The 22,576-nt window shown below is 55.0% G+C and overlaps 8 protein-coding genes across 8 annotated transcripts; 3 read left to right on the top strand and 5 right to left on the bottom strand.

Moving 5' to 3' along the window:
- Window positions 1-146: 146 nt before the first annotated feature.
- On the bottom strand, window positions 147-1,283 carry V2A60_000643 (DNA damage-responsive protein 48; the record flags this gene model as incomplete). Its single annotated transcript, XM_083252011.1, has 3 exons — window positions 147-1,097; window positions 1,182-1,199; window positions 1,257-1,283. The coding sequence occupies 3 exons, from the start codon at window positions 1,281-1,283 to the stop codon at window positions 147-149; spliced, it is 996 nt and encodes a 331-aa protein (XP_083108137.1).
- A 2,245-nt stretch (window positions 1,284-3,528) lies between these two features.
- On the bottom strand, window positions 3,529-5,655 carry V2A60_000644 (uncharacterized protein; the record flags this gene model as incomplete). Its single annotated transcript, XM_083252012.1, has 1 exon — window positions 3,529-5,655. The coding sequence occupies one exon, from the start codon at window positions 5,653-5,655 to the stop codon at window positions 3,529-3,531; it is 2,127 nt and encodes a 708-aa protein (XP_083108138.1).
- A 370-nt stretch (window positions 5,656-6,025) lies between these two features.
- V2A60_000645 (uncharacterized protein) lies at window positions 6,026-6,509 on the top strand (the record flags this gene model as incomplete). Its single annotated transcript, XM_083252013.1, has 2 exons — window positions 6,026-6,324; window positions 6,389-6,509. 2 exons carry the CDS (start codon window positions 6,026-6,028, stop codon window positions 6,507-6,509), a joined length of 420 nt encoding a protein of 139 aa, XP_083108139.1.
- Window positions 6,510-7,515: 1,006 nt separating this feature from the next.
- On the top strand, window positions 7,516-8,352 carry V2A60_000646 (protein-S-isoprenylcysteine carboxyl O-methyltransferase; the record flags this gene model as incomplete). The annotated part of the gene is made up of 1 exon (XM_083252014.1): window positions 7,516-8,352. The coding sequence occupies one exon, from the start codon at window positions 7,516-7,518 to the stop codon at window positions 8,350-8,352; it is 837 nt and encodes a 278-aa protein (XP_083108140.1).
- A 353-nt stretch (window positions 8,353-8,705) lies between these two features.
- Window positions 8,706-10,690, bottom strand: V2A60_000647 (MBOAT, membrane-bound O-acyltransferase family-domain-containing protein; the record flags this gene model as incomplete). The annotated part of the gene is made up of 3 exons (XM_083252015.1): window positions 8,706-10,004; window positions 10,158-10,198; window positions 10,384-10,690. The coding sequence occupies 3 exons, from the start codon at window positions 10,688-10,690 to the stop codon at window positions 8,706-8,708; spliced, it is 1,647 nt and encodes a 548-aa protein (XP_083108141.1).
- Window positions 10,691-12,631: 1,941 nt separating this feature from the next.
- Window positions 12,632-13,396, bottom strand: V2A60_000648 (uncharacterized protein; the record flags this gene model as incomplete). The annotated part of the gene is made up of 2 exons (XM_083252016.1): window positions 12,632-13,218; window positions 13,363-13,396. The coding sequence occupies 2 exons, from the start codon at window positions 13,394-13,396 to the stop codon at window positions 12,632-12,634; spliced, it is 621 nt and encodes a 206-aa protein (XP_083108142.1).
- Window positions 13,397-18,704: 5,308 nt separating this feature from the next.
- Window positions 18,705-19,946, top strand: V2A60_000649 (uncharacterized protein; the record flags this gene model as incomplete). The annotated part of the gene is made up of 1 exon (XM_083252017.1): window positions 18,705-19,946. The coding sequence occupies one exon, from the start codon at window positions 18,705-18,707 to the stop codon at window positions 19,944-19,946; it is 1,242 nt and encodes a 413-aa protein (XP_083108143.1).
- A 298-nt stretch (window positions 19,947-20,244) lies between these two features.
- On the bottom strand, window positions 20,245-22,194 carry V2A60_000650 (uncharacterized protein; the record flags this gene model as incomplete). Its single annotated transcript, XM_083252018.1, has 8 exons — window positions 20,245-20,247; window positions 20,306-20,509; window positions 20,567-20,652; window positions 20,706-20,769; window positions 20,836-21,066; window positions 21,127-21,577; window positions 21,666-21,952; window positions 22,027-22,194. The coding sequence occupies 8 exons, from the start codon at window positions 22,192-22,194 to the stop codon at window positions 20,245-20,247; spliced, it is 1,494 nt and encodes a 497-aa protein (XP_083108144.1).
- Window positions 22,195-22,576: the final 382 nt, after the last annotated feature.

Genomic DNA, 22,576 nt, shown 5'->3' on the forward strand with positions numbered 1-22,576 from the left:
TCAATTTAAATATAGAACATGCAACCCCAAGCTGGAGCCCAGAGAGGGCAATGTCTCGGCCGCGAGGCTGCATTGACTTTAAAAAAATAAATCGTTGTTCATCATTACATAACAAAGGGTGTTTGAGTGCCCGTGAGCCCGGCCACTTAGTAGTCGTCGTCACGGTTGGAGGAGCCGTACGAGTCGGAGCCGCCAGTGCGGCCGGAAGAGCCGTAGGAGCTGGAGTTGTTGTTGTCCGACGAGCCGTAGCTGGACGAGTTGTTGTTGTTGCCAGACGAGCCGTAGGAGCTCGTCTTGTTGCTGGAGCCGTAGGTATCGTCGTCGTCGTTGTTGTTGTTGCGGCGGCTGGACGAGTTGTTGGAGGAGCCGTAGCTGGAAGTGGTGTTGTTGTTGTTGTTTCCAGACGAGCCGTAGCTGTTGTCATTGTCGCGGCGGCTGGAGCTGTTGTTGCCGCCGGAGCCATACGAGCTAGAGTTGTTGTTGTTGCCCGACGAGCCAAAGCTGTCGTCGTCGTCGTTGTTACGACGGCTAGAGCTCGTGTTTCCGGAGGAGCCGTAGGAACTCGAGTTGTTTCCAGAGGAGCCGTAGCTGGAGCTGTTGTTGTTGTTTCCAGAGGAGCCGTAGCTGCTGGAGTTGTTATTGCCGGAGGAGCCAAAGCTGTCGTCGTCGTCGTCATTGTTGCGGCGGCTGGACGAGGTGTTGCCGGAGGAGCCGTAGCTGGACGAGTTGTTGTTGTTGCCCGACGATCCGTAGCTGTCGTTGTCGCGGCGGCTGGAGCTGTTGTTGCCGGAGCCATACGAGCTAGAGTTGTTGTTGTCCGACGAGCCGTAGCTAGACGAGTTGTTGTTGCCAGAGGAGCCGTAGGAGCCGCTCTTGTTGCCGGAACCATAGGTATCGTCGTCATCGTTGTTGCGGCGGCTGGAGCTGTTGTTGTTTCCGGAGCCGTAGCTGGAGCTGTTGTTGTTGCCGGAGCCGTAGCTGGAGCTCTTGGTGCCAGACGAACCGAAGCTGTCGTCATCATCATTGTTGCGACGGCTAGAGCTGTTGTTGCCGGAGCCGTAACTGGACGAGTTGTTACCAGACGAGCCGTAGCTGTCCTGTAAAGTGGTGGTGTTAGTCATTTCATTCTCCCCAAAGGTATGATGAGATTTCTTCACGAGAAATCAATTCTCATCACATACGGTGTTGCCTCCATAGGACTGGACCAATTCATGTTAGCGGGGGTATAGCAATGAGAGCTCATAAGCTGGACTTACGTTATCGTCGTTGTCGCGGTAAGACATGGCTATAGATTGGTGAAAAGAAAAAAAAAACTTGGGGTATAAGAGATTGGTGAATTCTTTGGTCGTGCAGGATGAGTGAATAAATTCTCGGAAACCAGGAAATGAGCTCGTCGGGGGGCAGCGTAGGTTTATACTACAAGCTACAAAGGCACACCTGAGCTCTTCTCGCCTTCATCCGAGGAAAGCTTCCAAGCTTGCCAGCCAACTAACACAAAAGCCCCCTCACGACCCCTCACGCCATTAGAGATGAGGAATGACGTTTGCCATTCGCCTAGGACAGCTGAAAGGACTACCCACCCAAGTGGCCACCCTGGGGAAGGGTGTGTGTGTGTGCGAGGAGGATGCCGTAATAGCCCATCCAATGCGTCTATTTTCGGCCCTCTTTCCTGTAACTATCAAGGGAGTACGGATACTCCGTACCGCAATCTAATCCGTACAGCGCTCTCCCTTGGTGCACCCCCCTGGCCACACCCGCCCACATACGGCATGAGCGAGGCTCTACTTAGAAGAGAGGGGGGGTGTGATGGAGGTCTGGAACAGCGGTCCATGGAGGGGTCGCGCAGTGCCGTGAGCCGGGAAGAGCTTTCCACTTTGAGGAACTGCAGAGAGAGAGAGCCACAGAGTGATAGTGTTGGATACTAGAAAGAGAGGGGAAGCTTGTGGTTAGCTGCAGATCAGAGCGGCGCTAGTGATGGAAAATGCGGCGGAGCAGGAAGCTTGTCGAGCTGGGAATTGGGGCGGCGCGCGGCCGCCCACAAGTATCAGTACGCTCATACTTGAGAGATTACTGCGTGAGTTAGTTACGTGTTGAATGTTGGCTGTGGTCTAGTTGGCACAAAGATGGCGCAATGGGTGCAAGGCCATCAAGCGGGCGGAGGAGGCAGCCTGAGCTGGGGAAGTTGGGAAAGAGGGGTCGCAGCCATTCGGAGATGCCTAACCATTCCGTCGACTTTTTTCAGAGATATTTGCTTTTGTCTTGTCCAGACGTGTCTGAAGAGCCCGCCGCGACGCCGTCCCCCCACCTCCAACTGGCCTTGTCAAGCTGGTGCATGCCCGCCCAGCACATCAGGTGTGGCTGTGTGATCGCCTGGCTCTGATGAGGGGTGGCCCTCTGAGATTGAAAAAAAAAGGGTTCGACTCGGCGGGGCCGATGCTTCCTGCACATGCGCTGCTCCGGGGCGTTGGTTGGTGACTTGCAGGAGGGCGAAATCGTCCATCTGACTGCTTGGCTCGATGTCGGGGTCTGCGTCTGGAGCTTTCGCATCGGGAGGGGTTGAGAAGAGAGTGCGCGAATAGTTGTGTACAATCAAAGGAGCTCATGTTGGTCGTTGGTTGGTGATGAGGCGAGCAAGTGCGTTATTGAATGCGCCAAGAGCAGTCTCTTTCTCGACCATGTCTGCACATTTCGGGCTGGGCATGATTGCGTGGCTATTGGCCATCTGGTCGTAGCCCATTTCCCTCTTGTTACTGTCGATGTGAGAGTTGAGACTGAAGAATTATGGAAGGCTAGTAGGCTATGGAAACCGACTATTGAAAGGCGGGCTGCGCCTGTCGATAACTGCCAACCATTTGAACCATCTATCGGTATTACGACGTAGATTGTATGACAATTCACATCCCAATGTTGAACCGAGCAGTTTTTGATTGATGTATTGATTTGGCAAGACCCCACTGCATAATTCAGAGTGATTCGCACCACCAGGCAGGGGTTCGCGACGCAAATGTGCTCAGTACGCGCCTGACAGCATGGATCCCATTCAAGTGTCAGGGATACTTACCATGTCTGTGAGAACGTACTTGCCCTTCGAATCAAATTCGTCCCAACTACTTACTTGCACACTGCGACGGGCTATCGTGCAGAGAGACTCCCCTGTTGTGACGGACTACCCGTGCATTACGTTCCATGGACCCCTCTTGTTCCCGCCGTTCCCCTCTCACAAGCGTCGCTAGCCTGCGCAGAAGAGACCTCTTGGGTCGCCGAATTTCCGAGTCACCGCCTTCTGCGTCACTCGACGCCGTCGACAAATCATCCCTCCAAAAAATACGGTAGCTGTGACAGGTTAGAAGGCTGACTGACTGCGTTTGGATGCAGCCGTGCCAATTGGGGGTTCGAGAAACTGAGCCCAGCTCTTTTACAATTGATGGCAGCATACAGTATCATTATGGTATATTCGCTGCATTATGCTTTCTTTGTCTAGTATACACGTCTTGCACAGGCGGATTTATCCTGCTCGAATGGAGAGCCTTATAGCTTGCTCTCCGGCGGTGGCATGAGGGCGCCGCTCATCATCGGCAGCTCCTCCGAGGGCGCAGCAGTCCGTCCGCCCCCGAGCACCAGCTCTCGTCCGCCCTTTGTTCCCCACCAGGCGACGCCAATGGCGGACCGCTCAACGTCCATCTCCCCGTTGATGAGAATGTCCCAGAAGCGCTCCCGGACGGGCCGTCGCAGCCTCGGGTCTGCGATCGCGTTGAGCGTCCGCGCCGCAACGTCCATCCACTCCTCGACGAGCGGCAGCGGCAGGAACGGCAGCGCGTCGACGAGGGCCAGCACGAGCGCGCTCTGCGCCGACTGCAGCGTGGTCTCGGCGCCGCTCTCGGCCGACGCCGCCAACGTTGCCTCGTCGGGCTCCAGCGGCGTCGTGGACGCGGCGGCGGCGGCGGCGAGCAGCATCTCGAGCAGCGTCTCGCCGAGCAGAGGCTCCTGCGCCGCGATCGGGAACGGCGGCGACACCATCTGGATGACCGTCTTGAAGGCCACGCGGAACTGCCGCGGCGAGATGCGGCGCGGGAACGACTCGAAGAGCTTGACAATGTAGAACGGCGCGAGCTGCATCGTCAGCGCGCTGTGCTGCGGGCACGACAGCACCGACAGCACGGCACTGTGGGCCGACTCGAAGATCTGGACCATGGTAGGCGACATGGCGCCGTCAAAGCCCAGGTACGCCGTCGCCGGCTTGATGACCAGCGCGTCAGCCGCCTCGGTGGTCAACGACAGCGGCATGTGCTCGGCGACGTTGAGGTAGTAGAGGTCCAGCGTCCGCTGCAGATGTGCCGACGGCAGTGCCAGGCCGTCGGTCGGTCGGAAGTCGCCGAGGAACTTTTCGCAGGCCGCGCCGCTCCTGCAAATGACGTCGAGCGACGTGAGATATGTAAATGTGTATACTTGAAAAGCGTCGTTGCCGTTGACGGAGGATACAAAGTAGATGTTGCGTAGTATTTGCAGCGACTTGGCCGCCACGACGGGGGCGACGGCCTCGTGCAGCATGCGCGGGTCGAGCAGGCTCCGCGACACGATAGCCTGCAGCGTCGCCACGACCCCAAACATAATCTTGCGCAGGACCTGCCATAGGACCGGCCAGGTCGCCTGCAGCGTGTCCGGGGTGAGCGCAGCGCTCGCCAGGCCAAACTCGACGCCGCTGAGGCGGTTCCTGGCCCACGCGTCGAGCAGCTTGTGCGAGAAGAGCACAACATCGTCCTGGGCCTGCAGAACAACGTTGGTGTCCTTGGCGTGCGTCGCCGCAAAGGCTGCCATCTTGGCCAGCGGGCCCATGTTGCTCATGACTGGCCGGCGGTCCAGCTCGACGAGCGCCGCAAAGGACGGCGCATGCTGGGGCCAGCTACAGCTGCCGCCGCCGCTGCCGCCGACCGTCTGAGTCACGTCACGCGCAATGTCCTGCAGGAAGAGGCCGTCGCCACAGCCCTCGCGCAACATGGCCCAGAGCATGACGGGCAGCAGCACGTCGCAGTCGAGCTGCGCCTGGTGGTGCTCTGACAGCAGCGGGAAGGCGTAGTTGAGGGCCATTACGATGGAGGCCTCGGCCAGTGGGCCGTCTTCGGCATGCGACTGCAGTGCGAGGTTGGCCGCCACGACGACAGCCTGCTGCAAGGTGCTGCGCAAGCCGCGGGAGAGCGTGCGGCGGTCGTTGCCCTCGAAGCCGACCAGCACGCCCGTCAGCACGAGCAGGTGCTGCCAGCGCGCGGAGCGGTCGTCGGCGCCCTTGACGACAGCGCGCACCCAGTCGTCGGGCTTCAGGCCGCCGCTCTCGCGCTCCTGGCTCGGTAGTGGCGGCACGAAGCCGGCGGCGTTGTGATTCTTCTTCCGTTCGAGGGCTTCGGCGGCATCCTGACGGACACGGAGGGCGGCGCTGTTGTAGATGCTGACAACGCGCAGCGCGTGGGACAGATCGAACCCTGGCCGCTGCCAGATGGCGGGTGCGGTGAGCAGCTGCGACGTGAGGACGCCGAGGTTGAGCGGGTTGCCGAGATGTGTGAGTAGGTGGACGGTGGTGCCGAGGATCTGCTCCGACTTGGGTTCGTCGTGGACGTCCTGGTAGTATTGCAGGAGCGTATTGAGGAGCCGGTCGGCGGGCATTATTGCGTGTGCGTAGCGCAATGCCAGACTCTAGGGGACTGTCGTTGTTAGTCGTCCAACAGGTCCGCTGTGCTTTGTAGATGTTGAATTCGAGATACCCGGACTCGGCGTCCCGCGGCCTACCTGGTGGTTGGTGGGTGCCGAGGTCTGAAGGACCCACCCACTCACTGCCTTGTGCGCTGTGGGCATGCGTCTGGGGAGCTTTCAGAAGCTCTCGAGATCCACCGTTTGTATCCGGCAATGACCATCATCCGTGAGAGGCAACGCGACAATTGCAACATCGTTACGGACGCATCAGATGTGACTTGACGGGTAATCACTACAGACACTCTCCGTAGCAGGCCCGTCGCAGCTGACCACTCCCGCCGCCATGCCGGAGCCTCCACCCGACTACAGGACACCGCCGTTCCCGTCGCTCAACGTGCATACCCTCTCCGACGAGACGAGCGACAAGATTTACACGCTCTACCACATTGGCGATGTTTGGCGCTTCACCGTCGTATGGACCGTCATCGTCTACGCCGTGTTCCACCTGGGCGCGGTGATGGTGGCCTTTATGACACACGGCTTCAAGCGGCGGTCCTGGAAGTTGCTGTGGCTGGCACCGATTGTGTACCTGAGCGTTGCTGGCGTGGAAGCGGTCTTGTCCGGGAGTATAGTAGGGTTGATGTAGGTTCATGGTGCCTCATATGGCGGTCTGCTGCTTTGACGAGTAGGCTAACTTGAACACTAGAGTCGGCGCCGTGTATCAATCGGGCGACTATGAGATGAATACGTGGATACCATGCATATGGGGGTTCATATGCCTGTTGATCCTGCTCATCTCCTCGTTTACGATCCAAGGTGCATTATAGAGCAACAGTGTGCGTGCCCGGTTGCGATTGCATAGGGATGCGCCAACGGCCGCGACGATTCTATTCACGACAAACGATTTTTACATTAGCGTGCATTGAGAATTTATTCAAAGCTTCTGGGATATATACGACAAAATTACCAGTGCCATTTCTTTCAAGCTGGTATACAGTGATGGCTCACAACAGCGACTGGTCACTGGGCTCGCAGCTCATACCATTACCCGCGCATAGGGTAATCATGACTCTCATGGTAATGCAACAGACTTGAGCGGCCGGAGTCTCCAGCAACATGATGACTTTGATGCATCTAGATCCACGCTAGGGATCTTGGGTCAAGCTGTAGAGCTGGTTAAGAATGCTGCTGGTTATTGTCGAGGTGCGGAGGACGTCTTGTCAGGCTTTGAAGCATGTTTGGCACGCGGAGAAGCCAGCGCTACTGAGGATTGTTTACCCTGGTATGACTTATACTGGGTCATATGGGTGGAATGGGTGGCCGACGTCGCGTATCGAACAGGCCTCAGTCGAGTGTGCATGGGCCGCTGCGGGGAGCAAACAGGAGAGGCATTCGGGCGTACTTGGCCAGATGGGAAGAGGTGGAAAGAGGAGAAGGCAAGGAACTTTTGCCTACGATCGCGAATTCCATTGGAGCCATGTACGGACCAATTTGACTCGGCAGCAGCCACGGCGGCAACTTTCGGCACCAGTAGCTATTGTTCTCAAGCGTGGCGGCGGCAGCAGGCATAACATGCCCCACCATAGCTCGCCCCAGGCCGTCTGCAAACAAGCCTCACACACCACGAACAAACTCCCCCAACGCCGAACAGCTACCTGACGCCGGAACTCGCTTTCATGCCGTGTTTTGCTGTTCGATTTCATCTCACTTGAATATATTTACTGGCATATATAATCACTCACGTCTCTCACAGAAATGAAGCGATAAAATAACACCACCATTGACCCTCTTCCTCTCCTGCCCCCCCTCCCCCCCCCTTTCGATCTCTCCGCCATGGCCAGCTTCCAACAATCATCGCGCCGTCGACGCCCCTCCTTCTCCTCTGCCGACGCCGACTTTGACAATGACGACGAACCTCGTGCGCTCGCACCCTCCGCCGCCGTCACCGCCGAGCTGTACCCGGGCCAGCCGCGCTCGCTGTCCGGCATCGCCCTGCGCGCCTTTTGCCTCGGCTTCGCCGCCTCGTCGGCGCTTCTGCTGACGGTCTTGCTGCGGCTGCACCTCGCCCCGTCGTCGCCCGCCTGGCGCGTGCCGTTCTTCTTGCTCGCCCTGTCGACGTTTCACTTTCTCGAGTTTTGGGTCACGGCGCGCCGCAACACGCGCGTCGCCACGACGGACAGCTTCCTGCTGACGGCCAACTGGCCGGCCTACGCCATCGCGCACGCCGCCGCGTTTGCCGAGTGCGTCGTCGTCTCCGTCTTTTTTCCCGCGCGGCGCTGGGGCGGCGGCGTGGGCGCCGGCCGCCTCTGCCTCGCGCTCGGGCTGGTCCTGGTCGTGCTCGGGCAGGCGGTCCGCTCGGCCGCCATGCTGCGCGCGGGCGCCAGCTTCAACCACCAGATCCAGTGGGCCAAGGCCGACTCGCACGTCCTCGTCACTACGGGCGTCTACGCCTGGCTGCGGCACCCGAGCTACTTTGGCTTCTTCTACTGGGGCCTGGGCACCCAGCTCGTGCTCGGGAACGTCGTGTGCTTCTTTGCTTACGCGGGCGTCTTGTGGTACTTTTTCAGTCGGCGCATCCGCGTCGAGGAAGCCAAGCTGGTCGAGTTTTTCCAGGACGACTATGTGCAGTATCGAAAGCGGGTCGGGACGTGGATGCCATTCATTTACTAGGCAGGATCAAAATGGCAATGTATGCGGGTGAATGGACAGGAGCCGGTGGGATATATATACATGTACATATGCATATGTATGAAAATACCACGTGTATAGTAACGACAGGGAGAAGGATGAGTAATTAATTGCATCAACAGGTTGGATTGGATTTTACTGTACTCTGGCTATAGAAAATAGGATCGCTTCCATGAAAACGGGCGGAAATTATAAAACAGATAATGACTTCGGTCCCGCTTGGAGAGTGCGGGCTACCGCGTCCCAGACGACACGGGCCGCTTTGTCGCGGCTGCCAGGGTCTGCCTCCTGTGCTGAATGCCATCTATCAACGCAGTCATCTTGGACGCTACGCATTAGCTTGTCCCAGATGGAGAGAGGATGGGCTGGCGGCTGACACTTCCATACTTGGCCTGCCAGGCATAAAAGTACATGAGGGCGGCAAAGGGCTGGCCGAAGATGGTAAAGGAGACCCAAAATATGGCGTTGCCGAGGACCTTGCCGCCGTTGCCCATCTTCATCTTTTCGAGGGGCGCGGTGAGGGCGATGAGGGGCAGCTGGAGGAACATGCCGAGGAAGGCGACGCCGATGATGTTGTGTGTAGGGACGCCGACGAGGAGCTCGTGGAGAACGGCGGAGACGAAGAAGACGGCGAAGCTGGCGGTGGAGGGCTTCCAGCCGCGGCCGAGGAGGGGCCGGTAGACGTGGCGCTTGAAGTAGGTGTAGACGGGGCGGTTCCAGGTGCGCCAGTAGGCGCCGAGGCTCTCGCTGTTCCACCAGTCGTCGTAGAAGAAGCGGTCGCCGAAGCGGGTGAGCTCGGCGAGGGCGTTGAGGAAGGACTGGAAGATTGCGAAGAAGCCGGCGAGCCAGATGACGAGGGAGATTGTGGAGAGCTTGAGCAGGCGCTCGAGGATGGAGAAGAGGTCGAGGGAGGCGACCTTGTCGAGGGAGTTGCGCAGGACCGGGGCGGCGTACTGGGCGCTGGCGAACCAGATGAAGACGGAGAGGCAGACGACCTCGCCGAGGCGCTTGGCGACGTAAACCCAGCGGACGCGCGGGGTGCGCGGGTAGACGGGCTGGTAGACGAGGGTGGGCGCCCACCAAAAGTAGGTCATGTTGCCGACGGTGATGTTGTCCGGGTAGGGGCAGGCGCGGTACAGGGCGGGCACGGACTCGCCGCGGACCGGGTGCAGGTAGGCGTGGCGCAGGTCGCGGTTGGTGAAGGCGTACGAGGCCGTCTTGAGCCAGACGATGAGGGCGTGCGTCTCGGCCGCGGTGCCGACGAACGGGTGGTGCACGTAAAAGTAGACGACAAAGGTGGTGAGGGCGAGGGCGAGCGTGATGTTGGCCATGTGCGTCCAGGCGACGACGATCCAGATGTGGTGAAACTTGCGGCGCTCGCGCTCCGAGGGGCCGGTTGTGGCCACGCCGGCGCCGCCACCGGAGCCGGAGCCGGAGCCGTCATTGTCGGCGGCGGCGGCGGCGGCGGCAGTTTCAACCGTGCGCCGGCGCGACCGGATGGCCTGTCGCGCGGCCGCGAGCTCGATGAGGTAGGCGACGAGGAGGTGGCAGGGGATGAGGCAGAAGAGACCGAGTCCGAGGAGGACGTCATGGCGGCGAAAGTCGTGACACTTGAGGCAGATGAGAACGCCGTACTGCAAAGGGAGGTGAGCGTTGCGTTAGCAGGGGTTTTTTTTTTCTTCTGTTCTTTTTGTCATTGGGCCAACGCAGTCAATTGTATTCTTCTTCTTCTTCTTCCTCCTCCTCTTCCTCTTGTTTGCATGTTTATTTAGGGCGTGGAGTACTACCTTTTGAATGTTTTCAATCATTAATCGCACATTGCCAACCACTGCAAACGAGGCGCTTGTTAGTGAGGGGCAGAGAGCTAGCTACCTTGGTAGGTACCGAGAGAGAGCGCCACTGTCTCACGTCATACATGCGCGAACCATCACGGGGGGAATGGTTGGCACAAAGCAAACGCGAGCGGCAGCCCAACAGGGTAAAATTAATTTTTTTTTGACATTTTTTACATACCAAGAACAATAACCATGAGATTACGGAATCCCAAGAAGCTGGGCGACGCGTTGGAGTCATGACTCAGGCAGGAAGGGCGGACGAGGGAGTGGGTAGCCTCGACATGGCGATACTTGGAGGGCGGTTTGTGCGCGCGCGTCGACGTCGTCGTCGTCGTTGTCGGCTCGGGTGAAGAAGACTCGGCGGGCAGCTCCCGGTCTTTCTTTTGCTGCTGCGTCTCTGTCTGCTTGTTTGCGGCGTTTGATTTGCGCTTCCTGGTGGACGGCGCCGACGTTGCGACGACACCCGTAGTCGTGGCGTCGGACATGGTTTTTTCTCTGCTTCGGTATGGTCCGACGAAGGGAGGGGGGGAGGCGCGGCAGAGCAGAGCAGCAAAAAAAGAAGGAAGAAATAAAAAAGAAAGTGGACAGAGGATAGACGGGAGAGAGAGAAAGAGAGAGAGGGGAAGGGAACAAGGCAAATTGGCAAAAAGACAGCCTTGAGTGGCGGCCACCAAAGGGAGGCTTTTGGAAAGGGCAAAAGGAAAGGAGGGGAGAGAGTAAAAGGACGAGAGGATATAATAGTGGGCGCTGGCCAAGAGGGAAAAACCCGTTCTGCAGCTAAAGAAACCTGCCGCTGGCTTGAGATGTAGGATGAAGCTGGGAAGCGAATTGGCTATTGTTATCGCTCGATATTCTATTTCTATGCATCCACCTCACTGGCACTGGAGCCCCCCAGTAGCCTGTGTGGCGTTTTATCGCGAGCCAGTGGCTGAAGGATCCAAGCTTTGATGTTCTCTTGGAAATCTTTTCGGTTGCTTGATTCGCTGAAAGGAAAACCCCAGCTATTCAATTCGCTTTTTTTTTTCTTCTTGCATCATCGTCAGCTTCTTTGTTTTTAATATTCTTCTCTCCTTTTCTTCTCTCATCCAAAACGACCTCCCTCACCTAAGCAGTGGTCCTAGCTGCTGGCAGCTTGTACCGCCACACCAAAACGCCGGCCCCAGCCACTCCAGAACCCGCGCCACGCCGACCCCGCTCTCGCCGGCGAGACAGGCCCGCTCTCCGCTTCTTCTCCCCCCGAACGATATCAGTACACGGAAGCACATGTCAGGCAGATCTGGCATGGCATTGTGAAACAATCTGTCAAGACCAACCAAAAGGGGGCCTGAATTTTAAAGCATTTATGTCATGTTTCTTTGCCTCTTGACCCTTTGCACATCGCAATTGCTCTCCAAATACTCTTATTCAGTGCCGCCCACTCTCATGCCGTCCTGCAGCTAACGACTTTGTCCGCCACAGCGGCCCCTCGACCTCAATCAGGCACAGGCTGTCACCGTCCGAGCTGCGGGTCTTTTTTTTTTTTTTTGGCCCGTCTTTTGCTCTTCATATCCATTCTTGCTCCTTTTTTTAGTCCTTGAACCGTTAGCGGCTCCTCCGTCGGCGCGCCACGGCTCGATCTATCTCCCCTCCCCTAGGCCGAAGACAGAGTCACCGACCCTTGTCCAGAGGGGCAGATTGGACAAGAAAATTCTCCAGCCCGAGGCACATGTCAAAGTTGAACAAGAGCATGCATCCATTTACAATCTCTTGCGCGCAGCAAGTCGCACGCCGGATATATCCGACTGCGTCCGGCCACGCCAAGGAAGCAGTAGCCAGTACACCGCCTAGCTGCGGTGCGTGCGTGATAGTGACGCCAAAAATACCAGACAGTACTTATAGCTAAATGAACTGGGCTACAACTACATGAACTGCCTGTCACGTATAGTTCCTTATCCACCCACATCTACCACTCGTCAGCGGGCTCCAGTTGGACCTGCAGCTGCACCCAACGGTCGCAGTTTGCTGACGCCCGTCTGGTGGCAGCGTCGTACTGCAGCACGACACGCGTAAATTGGTATGCACACGGTTGGGGTTCTATAGTATTGCCACCCAATATCGGATGACTTGGCGTGGTTCTCGATGCGCGGCAGCATCGGCGGAAACTTTGCACAATCGAGCTATCCGTCTTTGGAAAACGACACATCTTATGGCTTGCAACATTCACCTTTCTGCGAGTTATCAATTGAGATCCTCTGCAACATGATATGCACTAGTCAATGTTTCGATAGGATGCTTCGTACACTTTGATTATCATTAAAGTCTGCCCTGGGCGCATAGTCCCAGCAGACAACTATGTCACTATCCTAGGTGGTTTCACACCACTACTCAGAAAAGACAGACTCGTTTTTGTTTTCCCAGCTTGTTTGCATCACCAGGCAGGAAGCTGTTTACAGGAGAGCAACAGCGGCGGCGACGGCCGCGAAAGCAGCGAGAGCGCCGCCAGCAACACGGCCGGCACCGGCGGTGACGGGCTGGCTGCTCGTCGGGTTAGCGCCGGCGCTGCTGGTGACGGAGGGGACGATGCCGGTGCCGGTAGCCACGCCGCTGCTCGTGGGAACGGGCAGGGCAGAGGCGGAGCCGCTGGGGGGGACGGGCAGGGCAGTGGCGGAGCCGCTAGGGACGGGGACGACGCCGCCGCCGCCGGGGTTGACGTCGGTGCCCGAGGGGAGGGGGTTGGACGAGGCCGGGTTGGGCGCGGGCTCCTCGCAGCTGACGGTGCTGGCCGGCTCAGGCTGGCCCGAGGGGACGGGGACGGAGACGGGGACGGAGACGGAAGGCTGCTGCTGGCCGCCAGAGGGGACAGAGGGAGCCGTGGGCTCGACGGAAGCAGAAGGCTCGGCGGGAGCGGACGGCTGAGGCTGGGCGGTGGGCTGCGGCTGCGGCTGCTGGCCGCCGGCGGGCTGGGTGCCGACCTGAACCTGGCCGTCGCCAATCTGCGAGACGGGTGCGCCGGTGTCGGCGGCAACGGCAAGAGCTACAACGAGATTTGGGTCAGTTCAATTTGTTCCCCCAACGCGAGAGACGCGACATTCGCTCCCTCTCCCTCTCTCTCTCTCTCATGTCACGTTGAAAGAGGTGGGCTGGAGTGAAGAGTTGGGCTGTTGAGAGAGAAGCTTACTGGCCAGAGTGGTAGCGATGGTGAGGAACTTCATCTTGATGGGAATGTGTGTTTTGTTTTGAAACTTGTTTTTGAATAGAACAACGAATAGACAGAAACGAGTGTGACTTGGTTCAGAATGAGATGGATGGGAAGAAGGAAAGGAGAGAGGAGGGAGCAGGAATGAAAGATTGAAACGGGATGAGCCAGAACTATATAAACCGGTTCAGAATAAACTGGGTAAGGGAGGCAAACGCACAACGGCCCGGGCATGAGCCATTGTCTCTTTGTCCCCCCCCCCCCCCCGGGATGTTCAAATCATGGCGGCGGGCAGGCGGCCGCGACGGAGGAAACCGACCGTCGAGGTACACATCCCTGCTCCACGTCGGCGAAACTGGGTGGCAGTCTCAAGTAAAGGATACCTTTGCAACAAGTTCATGGCGGCATGTATGTGTGTGTGTATGTGCGTTGCGTGTGCGTGTGTGTGCCAAAAGGTCTAGCCACTTCGCACTTGGACCATCCCTGCCCACTTTGAGATCGGCAACGCGACCATGCCACCAAAGTTGCCGCTGAGCCGGGGAAGCAAGTGGGAGAAGTGGGAGAAGTGGGAGAAGGGGGAGAAGGGGGGAAGGGGGGGGGGGGGGGGGGGGGGGGGGAGTGGCATGAAGTGGCATGAGTGGCTGGTGTCTGGCTCGAGACTCGCGGGTCATCCCACAAACAAGTTGTTGCCAAGTCAAATCCAAACATCTGGATTGTTCCGGCAGCCGTGGTTGGAGCCAATGACAGACGTCTACGCGCACGACGCTTCGTCATGGAATGCCCATCGCTCGCGATCGTCCTTCTCTATAGAGTAACTGGGTCCCCCGATCCCTCCTATTCTGTAACAATGGCGCGCACCACAAAGGTCCTTGTTTTTTTCTTGGTTTCTTTTGCTTATTGTGGCTTGACTTGGGGGGAAACTTGCTTTTGTTATCCTCTTTTCCCGTGCGCCCCTCGAATGATCTAGATTGTTGGAACACACACCAGAAGAAGAAGAAGAAAAAAAAACGGTACAATAATAACGAAAGGTACACACACAGACACACACGGCGCGAGATCCTTTTCGCCCCATTCTCTACTGCAAGGTACAGCCGGAGCCAGCCATCCAGCCCACGGCAAGGATTTCTAGCCACGCCAACGCATACTTGGCTTGCCCATAGAGCAGTTGTTTTTGTTTCCTTTGCGCTTCATCCGCTCAGAAAAGGAAAAGAAAAAAAATCCAATTCCCTGGACATGGTGTCAGCTGAAAAGACAAGAAAAGGAATGCCCTTCTTGACTAGCTTTTTTTTTCCGCATTGGCAACCCCATGATGCCCCGAAATGCGCAGAGCCGAAGCTCAGAAACTCACTCCACTCCTGGCAAACTCAAACTCTAAAAAAAAAACGCATCCTTCTCCCTTCTTCTTCTTCTGCTTGTGTATCAAAAGTACTGGTGGAACCTGCCAAAGGATCCAGTAAAAATAACGGATTATTATTAGTTGCTTGTTTTTCTTCCTGTTTGTCTCTGTCGACTCGAATGCGGGGATGCCCGAGCTGGATGAGCGTCGCCGCCCTCTCCCTTCTCTCCCCTTGCCATTCAACCATTGCACCTACATTCCCCTGACTCAATTACTTTGTTTTCTTTTGCCCCCTCGCAGCCACGCTGAACACGTTTTTTTTTGTTGACCTGCAGGTCGCAGGTTGGCTGGCTCTGGCTGGGAAGCTGGCAAACTGGGCGCCGCCATGCTGTATGACGGCGCGCCGTTGTCCCGTAGCAAGACTCAGCTGCAGACAGACCTCTTGTGACTTTCCTCCATAGCCCTTTTTTTTTTCTTCTTTTCTTCTTCTTTTTTTTTTTTTTGCCGCGTCACCCATCTGGCTGGTCGCACTTATACGCATGACAGCAAATGCCTGCTGCGTTATGACCCTGTGCCGTGCCGTTTCGCAGCATCACCTAGTCCGTTGGCCCACGCTCTCGCGCTCGCCTTGCGACTCGTCGTGATGGTCATGCATAAAACAGACAACTCCATCAATCATGACCCCGTTGCCCATCTCTATCCCACCCCAGCAATGTTTTGTCCCCCAGTGTGGCGCTCCGTTTCCGCATGTTCCGCGCAATCTGCACAGACCTCGATGCAGCTCTTGGCAAAGGCGATGTGTCGCAAAAAAATCGCCTATACAACCCGCTTTGCGACTTTATGCATAATATGTTGCCTTCTTTCCTGTGGCAAAGCTTAGTAATTGCCATCTTGATGGCGAATCAATTTGCTCGGGTCGCGCCGTAAAGAACTCTCAATAAGAGGCAAGCTCCATGCTACCCTATCTGCCTAGTGAATGCCACCAGACTGAATTTTTGCAACATGGTTGCGGGTTGACCCTGATTTTCAGCATGTTTCCATCGCAAGACTGTGTCTGTTTCGAGACCATGAATCGTAATCACGCCATCAGAGTTGAAATCTCGAAACTGTGACCCCAGAATCTTGGTTAGCTATGGACTGGCCAGTCCCCCATCATTCCACGAGCGTTATCCTAATAAAATAACAAAATGCCAAATGTGTCAAATTCGTACAATTCGGGTTCTACTGTGGAACGAGGATTCACATCAGCTGCTTGTCAGTGGAATACGCCATTGAATTTTTTTTCTTGTCCTCTACTCGGTATCCCACTTCTTTCCTCCGAGATGCTCTCATGGAGAATGAACCCAGATCGGCATGTTCCAGCCCAGAGGTTCCGACAATGATGGTGCACGGTGATACGGGGAATCCCGCACTTGACGAGTCATTCTACTGGCAGCTTCCATGTAAAACTGAGACATTTACTCACTCAGTACGCTGTAGTCTAGATTTGAACCTTTGCTATGCACAACATCTTGCACCAGACACGTCATAGCTTCGGAACTTGCGAGCTTGGGAAACCAGCTCAAAGCGATTGTCTATACCTAGAGTTTTCACTAAAATAGACAGGTTATACCAAGTGTTCAGGCGTTCTCAGCATCAAAACGAACTTCCTTCAGAGGGCTATAGTGGCCAAAGCTCCCCAGAATACGACGAGCATTATTGTTTCGACTTTGGGGCGAAGTAGCTGTAGCCAAGCGGTCGGGTTCTAGAGGATGTAATGGGAAGACAATTATTTGTCATTGAAAGACCGGGGCAAGGAGGGCTCGATTCAGTTCCATTTCCAATGTTTTCATAGACCGATTTGGACAAAACAGCGACAAATCAACAAGAACAGGAGCGACTTCCACCCACTATAGCAAAATCGACAACACACTATCTGTTGTCAATGTTGCGGCCACCATTATTACGTGTACCCTCATCTTTCAACCCGTCGGTGATCAGGAAACCGACCAAATCAATTACATCTCCTGGGACCTGGCGAAGTCCAGTAGAGGCTAAATTCTGACAGTGCAGGGATAGTTTCGAGATGAATAAATCGCGTTATTGTGTGTCTGTGTCTGACCGAGCCTTCTCTCTCTGTGAGCGCTCAACCAGCTCACTAGTAGAGCTTCTCCGTGGTACGAGCCGCCAGCAAGTCTCTTGCTGCCAACGTGGAGAAACGATTACTAACTTGTATATGGAGTAGAACACGCACATGATTAGTATTTGAGTCGAGACGCACCTTTTGTTGAGGCGGTTCCGAATCAGTAAAGTCCGACAGCAAAGCCACGGCAAATACCTTGCTCAATTGGAATATTCAGTGGCCACTTTTGCATACATGATAAGGCCGTTTAAACCGCGGCAGCCTTCAAAAAAAATCATGTTTACGAACCGAGAGAGTTTGCCGCCGCGGTTGGCGGCGGTCCAGTGTTGACGATGCGGCGACTTTTTGGTGGTAGTAACGAGGGTACGTTCGCGAAAAGAAAAGTGGTGCACAGTACTAAAAGATTAGAATGAATCCCGCCAGAATGTAGGAACAAGACAGCAACTAACAATGGTTGCTCGTGGCTGAGGCGACCGATGCTCCTAGCTTTGCTACTACACGGAAGTTAGTCCACTCTACCATGGTGGTTTTGGGAGGATCTCTCTTCCGGCGGCATATCTTTCAGGTCTCACGAAGCACGAAGCTGTCAAGTCCATAGGAGTCTGAGGCTGCCTATCAATAGCAATGGTAGTCCTGGCTGAGAACTCTATAGGGTGTTTATTCAACAATGTCAAGACAGGAAACTAAGAAGGCATGGTATTCAGATCACCCTGTCATCTAGGCACTCGAGCCAAAAAAACGTCCAGCACAGACGGGTCAATTGCAGAAAATGTCTCTTCCGGATTCATCGTGACGCCAGTACAGAAGATATCCAAGCTAGCATTCGGACCAGGCACGCCTCCGTTTACCTGGTGTTGTGCTACCCCAACGAAAGCCTTGGGGTTTGCAGGTGCATGCCCCGGGGTCGCATTCTTTTAGCTCGCCGAGTCGTCTGGGTGTGTAATTATATTTTGCAAGCTCCGTCAAAGCCAACACGCATTGCCTTGACTTGTTTTCAGCCAACTGGCGCGTAATGGACTCTTGGCGACAAAATGAAGAGTGCATGGATGGATAATGCGCCAAAGAGGGCCGGGACCCTGTGAGATTCACTCGCATTAGCGATACCAATCATTCGGATGCTCAACGTACAAATGAAGCTGCGCATATTTTAGCGTATCAGCCGCTAACAGATTTTTGTAATTGCAGTCTTTGGTAGGCGGCCTCCATCATGTAATAAAACAGAAGTGTCGATGCAGATTGTATGAGCGGCTGTAGATTGCAAGCTTGTTACTACGACCCAACAGCACATGGCCTACCTAGATCGTTGGCAGCGAATTTGCGCATCATGTCCTCCAAATATGATGCAACCTGGTCCGGAACACCTTAGAGTACTTGCAGCTCTATGCAAGACATTTATTCCTGGGAGTTTCTGTAAGTTGGTAGGTTCTACCAGGTTGTTTATTGCAACTAGGGGATGAATCTCTTGGAGATGACGTTCAAGCGCAGCGACAGGAACTAAAACCCAACACATGGGCTTTGATGATTGCGGAATGCACAAGGGAGTTGCCTCGCGTGATTTTTACCAAGCACATATATGCAAAGTAGAAAAGTAATAGCACATGTGAGTTGCTTTCAGATGCCTCAGTACAGAGGAACTGTGGTACACAGATTGCGCTGGCCACATATGTACCAGATAGCCACGAGTACATATGAGACGCTTTCAAGCTCGTCGGCTACATTCAATAGTGGTATTGGCACTCGATAGTGTGACTCTCTCCACGATCGTTCATCCCTGGGAGAGTATTTAATGGCGGCTTGCCTTGTGTGATACCCGGGCCCTGTTTTGCTCCCGTTACCAGAACCTAGTCGAGGGTCAAAAGAGCAACAATGCTGAACCTGAACATTCTTCAAGCAGCAACTTTTGCACTCTTGCTCACTGCTATTAGTGCTTCGCCGATTGCAGAACTCTTTGGCGGCGGCCCCAAGCTTCCCGGCGACGATCCGTTTTACACTCCGCCGCAAGGCTACGAGTCGGCCGAGCCTGGGGCCATCCTGCGCCATCGACCAGTGCCACAGCCGCTGTCGACGTTCAAGCTGGTCGCGGCACACCAGATCCTGTTCCGCACGACCGATAGCTTCGGCAAGGCTGTTGCGACGGTGACCACGGTCCTCGTGCCTCCCAACGCGAACAAGGACAGGCTTCTCTCCTATCAAGTGGCCGAAGATGCCGCCGACGTCAACTGCGCGCCATCGTACGTGTTCCAACAGGGAAGCCAGACCGGTGGGCTCTTTGGCACAATCGCTACCCAGGCTGAGATGGCAATCATTGAAAAGGCGCTGGAGAAGGGCTGGTATGTCGCCGTGCCTGACTTTCTGGGCCCCAGGTCGGCGTTCCTGGCCAATAACCTTGCTGGATTCGCAGTCCTTGACGGGGTGCGCGCTGCGCTGGCCTCGTCCAACTTCACGCAGCTGGCCACAGATCCGGCCGTCGCGCTATGGGGATACTCGGGCGGGAGCCTGGCGTCCGGTTTCGCCGCCGAGCTTCAGCCTTGCTATGCCCCGGAGCTGAAGATTTTGGGCGCCGCGCTCGGTGGGACATGCCCCGACATTCTCTCGGTTCTTTACACCATCAATAAGAGTGTCTACGCGGGACTCATCGGCACGGGCATCGTCGGACTCTCAAACGAGTACCCAGAGGTCGCATCGCTCATCCAGGAACAGCTCAAGCCGGAAAAGAAGGCCAAGCTTGACGGGATACGGAGCCAGTGCTTGGGAGCTGCAGTGCTCAACTTCTTGTTTCAGGATATATTCGCATACGTCAAGGACCCCGGCATCTTCAAGGGCCCAGTGGTCCTGAAAGTCGTCGCGGAGAACAACATGGGCCACAGTGCACCAAGAATCCCCCTTTTGGTGTACAAGGGTGTGAAAGACGAGATCAGCCCAGTGGCTGACACGGACAAGCTGGTCAAATATTACTGTGACGGGGGCTCTGCAGTGGACTATCGCAGAATTCCGACCGAAGGCCACCTCAGTCTGCTAGGCAGTGGTGCCTCTACGGCTCTAGCATGGCTAGACGATCGACTGACAGGCGCAGCTGTAGCTGGAGGGTGTACGACCACGTCTTCTTGACATGGCGAAATTTGATGCATTCCCTACAAGCAGTTTCAAGGGCTGGTATAGTAATTCACCAATTTGAATCAATTTCGAGACTTGCAAGAAGGACTTTGGGTTAGAGTTAGGTTACACCGATAGTAGCTAAACCGCGACGGACGCCTATCGCAAGGAACATCATGGTCGCGTCTCACCCATCCTTCCGGTGTTCACGCGCAGGTTGCTGACCAGTGGACTGATGGTGCACAACGCGTATTAAAAAGCCCGAAGAGTCTGCGTGTTATGGCTTCTTCTATTCTTTATGTAAAATTCCTGTTTACTATTTTGTTTCACCTGATTAGCCTTTCTTCAACAAAGGTTCTCTGAGACTGACTTACCTTTGCATATCGGAACTCGGGGTTTTCGCCATCTGTCAAGTCGAGAAACTCGCTGTTCTCAACATGTACAGTACCTTGCGCAGCTTGTATCGCATCGCGACGGCGATTGCTGCGCATATTGAGAAAACGTAGCGTAAGAATGAAGACGAGAGCGATGGCCGGGCATACAATGATTAAAACCTTGACTCTCGTATATTCTGGATCCTACAATCAACAAAACTCGTCAGCCGGGTCACATACTGTAGAACCAGTACTACATACATCTTTTGTAATTTGGGGTCCAGTCAGAGTACCCGTAGTAGATCCGACCAACAAAATTGCTTGGGTTAGAAGCTTCTTGGTGTGGCCTGTCGATCCGGTTAGCCTCATTTCTAACAATGTGGTCCAACAGGCGACGTACCAGCCGTGTTTTCAGACACCATACTAAAAGTGAGAATATAGAGGGGCGTAGAAGCCTCGCTTAGCTTTTTCAGTAAGATGGACGTTAGTATGTATGCGGAAGACTCTTCGCGGACAGTGCAATTACTCACAGCATATGCTGCTAGAGCCGCCCCTGAACTTTTATGTTGCAATCCAAAGCACAAGGCGCCAAATAGCATACCGACCGCAGCACTGATTGCTGCCCACATCGTCTTATCCCTCATCCTATCCGCCATATAGCAGGCCACGAGAACGGAAACCAGAATGACAGCTCCTCTAGGTATGTTCAGAATCAATGCATTGCGGCTGGAATATCCCATAGCTTGAATCAGTAGCGGCGACTTTGAAAGTCAGCAAAAGTAAAGCATGTAACGGAATCAGCAGGAGCAGATGGTACTCACAAATATACTCGTCGCTCCCCAGCCAATATTGGAAACGTATTGGATGCCGAAGAGGAGATATGTGCGGGGGTCCAGAAGCAGTTCCCGAACCTGATACCACTTGAATTTTCTGTTTCCGATTCCTTGCTGGTTGACGCGGAGTCTCTCAATGGCGTACACCTTTTCAGCCGGTGACAGAAAGGCTGCTGATTTTTGCGAGTCGGGCACGATGAAAAAGAAGACGATGGCCACAAACACGGTCAGAGCGCCAGAAATGACGTAAAGGAATTTCCAAGAGACAAGTACACCAATCTTTGGGCTACCGTCAATGGCATAGGCTATGGGGGCGCCAACAATGCTGGCGAAACCGGAGCCAGAGTACCAGATACCGAGACGCCTGGCTTGCTCGTCGCGCTTATACCACATTCCCGTCATAATGACAAAGGTAGGAGTGATGCTTGCCTCAAACACACTTTTCAAATTGAAAGAATGAACAGATCCAATTAGTCTCGACAATTCATTCCCAAGAAGAAAGAAAGGCAAAATTGTTCATGACATACCCGAGAAGCAGACGAATCGCAAAAAGCTCGCCAAAATTTCGACCCATGGACATGAGCGCAAGTATCACACCCCAGATACTCATCATGACGACAATCCATTTGGAGAGGGGCGCTTTTTGAATCATGATGGCGCAGGGTAAGTTGGAGACGAGATAACCGAGACTGAAGATGCTACCAAGCCAGGCATACTCTCCAGATGAGAGATGCGCATCTCTGCGAATTCCCATAACGGAGGAGTATCCAAAGGTTGCTTTATCAAAGGAAAAAAGCAATATGGCAGTGAACATCTGAGAAAGAATTTGTATAAGCTTGTGATTCGTCCAGTAATGGGCGCGCCCCAGTCGAGTGATTATAAACTTACAATAGGTAGCATGTGCAGATCAACCTTGCGTAGAAAAATCTTCTCCTCTACTGCCGCGACTTCTTCAGGCGAAACCTCAATGTCATGCAAAATTTGAAGAGCCAAGTCGGCATTGTTCAAATCCACTGTTGCTGCCTTCTCGGCCGTGGACATGCTGGGCTCGTCCATGGTTGTGGCTCTCTCGACGTGTACGGTATCGCTGGATGTTTTCATCATCTTTCGGCGGCCAGGGTGGAAACTGAAGTACAGTCCAAGAATGAGAGATGCTGCCCCTTTCATGTTCTCCCCGGACACCCGTCTCGAGGGCTGATATTTAAACCTCTAGCATCTACCGCGAAGGATGTGTCGACCAAGATCAACGTATCCACTTTCCCCGCAAACCGGAGCTGCATTCTTGCAGAGTTTATCGCACCTGTCAATTCAACGATGGCAGAGTAACGGGGTCGTTTTGGCTGGCGTGGTGAGACCCGCTCGCCGCCGGTGGCCGTGGCTGGTCCCGCTCGCCGAGCGACGCCGGTGACTTCCCCCAATTCGCCGACGGGCGGATATA

This window comes from Cordyceps javanica, chromosome 1 (genome assembly GCF_051103115.1).
Source record: "Cordyceps javanica chromosome 1, complete sequence".
Taxonomy (NCBI): Eukaryota; Fungi; Ascomycota; class Sordariomycetes; order Hypocreales; family Cordycipitaceae; genus Cordyceps; species Cordyceps javanica.